Below are 7,848 nucleotides of genomic sequence, written 5' to 3' on the forward strand. Positions count from 1 at the left end.
TCCAATTTCATACATCATTCAACATTTGTCTACGAATAAATAAGAATATAAAGTTAAAACAACTTCTTAGATTTGATGGAGACATTACACATCTTAGTACCTTATCAATTTGTGATCAATGTGGATGAGAGACAGGGGAGCAGGAACAGAGTATTTTTGTCGGGCAATGCAACAAAGCTGTATCATTCTAGCAATGATACCTGCACCATCTACACGCTACAAAGACTCCCTAACTCTTCGCCGTTGTACACGATGGCCCATTGCTCTGACACTTCCTTTGACCATTCTAAAGCCCGCATGGGGCATCCTTGCCTTAATGGCACTGACTTTCTGGTCTAACTCTTCATCTGACATATCAGAATAGCCTTCCCTGATAGACATATTGACATACATCCTTCTGTAAAAAAAAGCTAACCGTTACACTGTCATTAAATATGATTATATATCGACTATGAAACAAATAGGACATTGCCTGCTTATGAGTTGCCATGAAAGAAAGTTAGATGAATTCAACTGAAAATGGCGAGTACAGGCATTCGTAGCTAAATGCTTTTGGTTAGCTTGAGAATAATAATTGCATGATTTATCATTCTACGGTATGTATGTAATATAGTACAATGTTATGAACTGACACTGAATCGTAGGAGCTAACTGCTAGCTATGTAAAAGTTGGACGGAAGAACGCCCAGTGCTGCTTACCTGGGATGCCATGATCACACAGTCCTTCTTCGTAGGTGTGTCGGAAAGAAAGGCAGAACAGTATTGGTTGTAGCCAAACTGACACTCCAAAAATGGCAAAAATGGAGGGTGATTGATAGCGAAATGAAATGGAGTTTTGTTTTCAAATACTTTTTTTGTTCTCTAAATATTTTTGGGGAACAAAATGCATAAAGTTTTGCGTTCTATTACAAAATATTTAATTGCAAAAATGTTTTTTTTACTTTGAAGCCTCGTTTTTGCTTTCAGAAAAAGTATTTTTGATTGAAAATAAAAAAGCGTTTTGCTCTCGACAAAAATACATCCATTTGTTGCAAGTTGGGGAGGGGGGCTAATAGCTGAACAATAGACTAGTCAACCTTTACTAAAAAATAGTCTAATAGCCGAGCTAGGCGTGAAAACCCCCCCTCCTATCACAGACCAGATTTGAACTAACAACCAAGGGGGAGTTAGAGCACTGACTATGCATTTGGGTCCCAATGCACTACTGTGTCTCTAACTGACAATGACTGGGCAATATAAACCAAATAATAAACTGATAATTGTGCACGACTTCAAATGAAACAAGCAGGTTTCGATCCCTCAACCTTCTTGCCTGAAGTCCAGCGCGCTATCGACTGTGCACCAAAAGCATGCTCAAGCCGCGGAGTCGATAGAGTGCGTCCTCGCGGTAGCTTGCTACTCAATGTAATAAAGTAATGACTTTTCAAATAAGTTACCTTACACGTTATGTTGGCTGACAATTTGTTAGCTACGCTGTCCTTACAAACCACATAGTATATCATTACAGCAGTATGTACCGGTATGTTAGTTATCTACCTAACGTTAGTAGTTATACATCAAACTTGACAGTATATTAAATAGGCAATCTAACTACCCAACGTTTATTGACTTGATTATTCCTGTCATTCTTAGCTTAGCTAAATGGTATAGTCGTTGTGCATTCTCAATGGACATTCCGGTGCTTTCATAAATTTGCTCTGGCTATCTACACCGATTTCATATCACTCTCATCTGAGTACCAGAGCGCAGAATAATTAATTTACGAGCGCTCAATACCCGTTGAACATGGCTGGTGTCAGTAAACATCGTCAAAAAAACACAAATAAATTGTTTCCAGCAGCACAGTTACAGTCACCAACACTCTGGTTAACACGAAAACTGCCTAACCAGCTCTGCTAGGGTGAGTAAAATGGTCAGAGTGGTCTCATTTGTGTCTGGAAGTAGCTAGCAAGCTAGCCAATGTTAGCTTGGGTGCTTGACTGCCGTTGTAGGGCCAGAACGCTCAAATCAACCCTACAACATGGGAGCGAAACGGTCTGAATTTACAAACTGACAATCTGACAACGTTCTGAATTTATGAGCGTCACGTTGTACAGTGCCATATTTTCCGTTCCATCCTAAGAGAAACTCAGAGGGTATTTTGTTTTTCATGGAAAAGGAACACCATAATATTAATCAAATGAATTAAGCAAGTACCAGTCAAAAGTCTGGACACACCAACTCATTCCAGGAATTTTCTTTATTTTTTCTATTTTCTACATTGTAGAATAGTAGTGAAGACATCAAAACTATGAAATAACACATATGGAATCAGTTAAGAACAAATTCTTATTTACAAGGATAGCCTACTCATTCCTCCCTGTTGGGGAATTGAACCCGGTCTCCCGCATGCCCTCCTCATCTCTGGTAATGCCAATATGGAAGAATATCAAATACTTCTAAAAGATGCCCTCTGGTGGTCACACTAGCACTAACTTGCAGTAACAGAAAAAAAGGCTGACAATTAAATGACGTGCCACAGAATGCGCACACCATGCGTGCTGCCGCAGTCTAACACAACTTTTAAAGGAGGAACCACTGTAGCTACTGCTTTTGCAACAGAAGAAAGAAAATCCCCCCCCAAAAACATTCAGTGAAAGTTAAAGAAGTTATTCAAAAACCTCAAGATAACCTATAGTTTACATTCTCAGAGTGTTAATAAAACCTCCCAGTAAAACTTTCAAGGAACCAAAGTAAAACGTTCTCAGAACTACCCTACAACCTAAAAATAAACATTCCCAGAACAGACAGATTTTTCATTTCTGTTCTCAGAACGTATGGCTTTGTTCCCAGAACCAATGGAAAACTAAAGATGTACTTTCCCACAACTTCCAAGGAACCAAATGTGCTAGCTGGGGACAGCTTAGCATCACCTGTGAACCACACTTGTCCATCTGATGGCCTGTGTGTGTGTGTGTGTGTGTGTGTGTGTGTGTGTGTGTGTGTGTGTGTGTGTGTGTGTGGTTGTGTGGTGTTGTGTGTGTGGGTGTGGTGTATCAGGGTGGGGGATTGGATAAAATCAGAATACACATCTCTGATGGACTAATAAAGTATCGTATTTTATCTCATGGTGGAGAACTGGTTCATGTTTATTCCATTCAAAGTGTTTTTTCCACCCACAAACCATACATTAAAGCAAGAATCTTTCTTTTATTCCTGCTCAGTAAAATTGGTATTCATGGTTCTCTTTTTCCTTCCAGGAGAAGACGATGCATAAAAACAAGAAAGGGAAATGGTCTTTAAAGATCAACTCGGCCCCTCTTACGTTGGAACCACACGACCCCTCATGGCCATTCATAACACCTGAATAGTATAAGAAGACCATTGAAACCTTCAGTCAAAACAAGGTAGGTTATCCAGAGTGTAGTTTTCACCTCAACACCAGCAAAATGAACAACAACAAAGGTAGTCTATCCTCTGAAATGCTACAGAAATGACAACAAACCCAAAGTGACCTCCGAATCACACAAATGTGATTCCACATCCTCCTGAAGTACTTTGAATGACTCTCTGCTAAATTAGCCCAAAAATATGACTCACCTGCGCTTTAAAGTGTTGTTGTCTGTTAACCCTAGCCACAACATCAAAACACAGACACCGCTGGAGAGTTTATAGATGTGTCACCTTGTAGTCCTTGAGAATGAGAAAACATTTGTTAAAAAAGAGAACATCCTGTATGCTAACCATGACCTGTGTTTGTGTACCTTTTGTCTGCCGTGTGCTCCCCAGCTCTGCATGGCTGTGTGTTGCTACTACTCTGGCCCTTCCAAGGCACTACGGGGTCTATGGCGGAGTGTCAGGATCCTGGTAGCACTCACTGCACCATCTCCCTGGAGAAACTCCTGGACCGGGCCATCCAACACGCTGAGCTCATCTACCTGGTCTCAGAGGAGTCTCTCACCTTGTTTGTGAGTACACCCTACCAGAAATGTATGTTAAACATGGGTTGGACATACAATAATTAGGTTTTTTATTGTAGCACAAATTTAATTGTAACACGTAAAAAATGTATTCTACCTTTGCTTTCAAAAACACATGAAAAGCTAGTTTGGAGTCCATTTTTTGTTTCTAAATACATTTAAAATGTATTGTAAACAGATGATCAAGTCATTTCACATCTGTCGTGGTCTGTCTTCTTTCATTCAAGCCTTCTCTTGATTTTGATCGATTGGATCACTCCTTTGTATATGGATCGAGCATGCAGAGACGGAGCTCATGCCAAATGTCTTCATAACTTTATTCAAACTTGAATGTTCATAACTGTAGTATTTTACGAGAAGTGCTAGATGTATAAACCTATTACTATTACTATTACCAGTGAGAACTTGAAAAACTGTTTTATCCGGTGTAGAATGATATGAAGTGTGTGCACTTATAAAAAAAAGACTAACATATGTTGTTGCTGTTAAAATATCCTTTAAAACGTCCTGTTTGGAAAGCTCAGTATGGTTTGTGCGGTAGGGAAGTGAGGTTTGTGAACTCCCTAGATGAAAACAGATCAGAACACAAATGCGTTTCTTGTCAACAGATGGCTTATGCTGGAAGGGTCTTGCTATGCGCCAGTCTCTGTTAGTGTTTTCTTCTTACTTTGTTCCATTTCTCCCTCTCTGGCTCCGTGTAGGAGGAGATGTTTATTCCCTTCCATGTTCGAATTCCGTTGACTCAAACAGGGAACACGTGCACCACCAGCACCTTATCCATCCCCACTTCCAGAAGTGAGGTCCAAGAAAACTCTGTAAGCAGGCATGGAACTGACAGAGAGGCAAAGGCTGTGTTTATATTGCTAGCTGTTTTTACTTCAAAATAAAAAAATTCAATGCCTATTGCTCATAATATCCTCTGCATATGATGGGTTTTTGTGTTGCCTGAAAGAGCTTGATGCCATTGTTTCTCTATTTGGTCCTCTCTTGTTTAAGGACAAGTGGCTTTTGCACTCCATTCTGTTCCTAATCAAGTTCTGGATTGATCCCCTGGTCAAGCTGCAGACTTCGTTGGATCGCTATGACAATGCCCCCATGGCACTGATCAACAAAACCAAGTGGATATCAGACAAGCTGATGAACCTGGCGCAAGGAGTGACCATCCTCATCCAAAAGGCGAGTCATAGGTCATATCACTGTTGCAAACAGATGTGCATACAATACACTGCTTTCATGAGATATCCTAACATATAGTGTCTCAAACACTTTTGGAAGTATTTTTGACAAAATACAGCAGTACAGTACAGTATTTTCTCTCTCTCCAAATATAGCTGTTTTGGTTTGTTTTATTAAAGCTAATGAACGTTCTTTATCTTTTCTTGCAGATGTTGGGTGAGGGTGCTGTGATGCTGGAGGAGAACAACAAGAGCCTGGCAGACTACCCTGTGAATTTTGACATGTTAGAATCGGTGCTCAGGGACTATACCTTACTGGCCTGCTTCAAAAAAGACACCCACAAGATGGAGACCTTCCTCAAGCTGCTCAAGTGCCGGCGGAAAGGTGGCCTGGGCTGCTCTCTTTTATAGCAGAGACCCTCCAGTATGGAGTAGCGTGAAGTTGCTCCTAGATGCTGACCTCGGGTCAGTTTTGAATTTCCCCACTAATGGCTAAGGTTAGGATTGGGGGAGGAGATCCTAGATCTGTACCCAGGGGGAACTTCTCCTCGGAGCCTCCAGTAGATACAATCTGTCCTTTCAACCGACTACCTGAAATGAATACAAGCATTATTCCACTCTTCCTCCAACAACTTCAGCTGCTTTCTGTAGTACCTATCAACATGCTAAAGTTAAATATGCCATGTATGTTCTTGCTGTCCTATCAAGCTTGCTTGAATACCTGTAATGGTAGCTATATAGTTAGGTAGGGGTAAAATGAAATGGTATGTGAATACATGTCTATTTCAAATTTTTACTTTTAGCAATTCTAACATGTGCTTATACAATCTATGCTAACATAGCATTTAGTATTTTATACACAATATGTTGACATAGCATTCAGCATAGGAGCTGCAGAAGATATGTCTACAATATGTCTCCATGTAAAAAAAAAAAAAAGCACCAGGAATGGGAGCTCGTGTTGCATTTTTAAGAAGGCAAGAGAGAAGAGATTAGAACAGCAAATATAAGAACAGCAGACCAACATCTTTGTACAGAGGGGGAGGTATGACTCATCGCAATCCTCAACATGTTAGAATAAAATAATATTGACAGGGACACAACTTTGGTTTTAGAAGTGGGGGGGGGACATAAATTGTCAGGGGGTCTTCCCTCAGATTTTTTGGGGGGGCATCAAAAGCTTATTTCCTGCATTTCTACTAGGGCTGTCCCCAACAATAACAAAAAGATTAGTCCACCAAGAGTAGTCTTTTCTTTGGACCAATCGATGGGTCTACATTTTATAAAGTGTATTTTTCCGTATATAGACACACCCTATGTGTTTTAATAAAATCAACTATGTGTCCTGAACTTGACTGATGCTGTTTGATTAAATTAAGACACACAAATGACTCAAGAGGGAGCCAGAAATCAAGATAGCCTAGCCAGAATTTTAAAAAAAAGTTTCCTACACTCCTTCTCCCACTGCTGCTGGCCTTCGCAGATTCTGCCCTTACGCTTCTGAAGTTGCCAGTAATAGGCTATACCAGCAGTCACAAACTTTCCCATTTGTGACCAACCGGCTAGATTCGGTCTTACGTAGCAAAATTTGAAATTATGTTTCTTACATTGGATAAAAGTAGAGACTCAGAGCTAGAAAATGGTATATCATACACTACAGTTGAGGTACAATGGGAAAGTAATTCTGCTTTGAAAGTTGATAAACTTGTAAAATCTCTTTTGAGAAAATGGCCCTTGAATTTTTTGGTACATTTACTGGAGAGCTCTTCTTTGTCAACACCCATTCAGCATCATTCACACCCTCTTAAGCTTTAGCCCCACCCATCTCTTTAAGGATTCACATGTGAGGCCATGTACTAAACAACCAAAGATTTCAAGACAAAAGGCTGGTTTATACTACAGGTGTGTTCGTAAATTTTATTTGGAGCGCCAGAGTGTTTTCTGGGCATTTGTAAACTCAGAGCGTTGTCAAGATTATCCGTTCGAGTGTTTCACTCTCGGAGCGTTCAGAGCGCACACTGGACGCTCTGGCCGAGGAGTAAGGTTGATTCTAGCGTTCTGACCTAATAAGAGCAGTCAAGGACACAAGCTAACTGGCTAACATTGGCTAGATTGCTAGCTACTTCCAGACACAAATGAGAGAATAGCTCACTCTGACCATTTTACTTGCCCTAGCAGAGCTGGTTATGCTGTTTTTATGTTATCCAGAGTGTTGGTGACTGCAACTGTGCTGTTGGCAACAATTTGATTACGCTTTTTTGCCAACATTTACTGACACGGCCATATTCAACAGGTGTTGAGCGTTCGTAAATTTGTCAGTTATTCTGCGCTCTTATCAGAGTAGATAGCCAGAGTGAATTATCCAGCTACATTTATTGACAGTTGTCGCAGTGACATAATGAACATTCTATTGAAATTGTCACTTGCATAGTGGAGTCTAGCTAGATAGCTAAACAATGAACCATAATCCCAACTCATAATGTTACTACCCTGCATGAATCTGCAGGTAGCTAACCAACCAGATCAATGTTAGCTAGCTAACATTAGGCTATAGCTAGCAATGGAAATGGCTCTGAGCTACAAATAATATTACTACACAGATCATACATGTAACGTTATCTAGCGAACCAACCAGCTCATGTTATAGACAGAACCTTGCTACATGTCAGACCAATCCGAACTCATCTCTCGGCATGTCCAGCCCACTCATTATC

The 7,848-nt window shown here is 40.4% G+C and overlaps 1 protein-coding gene across 2 annotated transcripts; it reads left to right on the forward strand.

Moving 5' to 3' along the window:
• Positions 1-3,296: 3,296 nt before the first annotated feature.
• Positions 3,297-6,218, forward strand: smtlb (somatolactin beta). Of its 2 annotated transcripts, none has more exons than XM_023968672.2 (5): positions 3,297-3,386; positions 3,769-3,947; positions 4,661-4,774; positions 4,956-5,135; positions 5,345-6,218. In XM_023968672.2, exons 2-5 carry the CDS (start codon positions 3,825-3,827, stop codon positions 5,543-5,545), a joined length of 618 nt encoding a protein of 205 aa, XP_023824440.1. In that variant the 5' UTR covers positions 3,297-3,386; positions 3,769-3,824; the 3' UTR covers positions 5,546-6,218. The 2 variants fall into 2 exon arrangements, with proteins under 2 accessions (XP_023824440.1, XP_070290372.1); XM_070434271.1 differs by lacking the exon at positions 3,297-3,386 and adding an exon at positions 3,391-3,444.
• The last annotated feature ends 1,630 nt before the right edge of the window (positions 6,219-7,848 follow it).

This window comes from Salvelinus sp. IW2-2015, linkage group LG23 (genome assembly GCF_002910315.2).
Source record: "Salvelinus sp. IW2-2015 linkage group LG23, ASM291031v2, whole genome shotgun sequence".
NCBI classification, from domain to species: Eukaryota; Metazoa; Chordata; class Actinopteri; order Salmoniformes; family Salmonidae; genus Salvelinus; species Salvelinus sp. IW2-2015.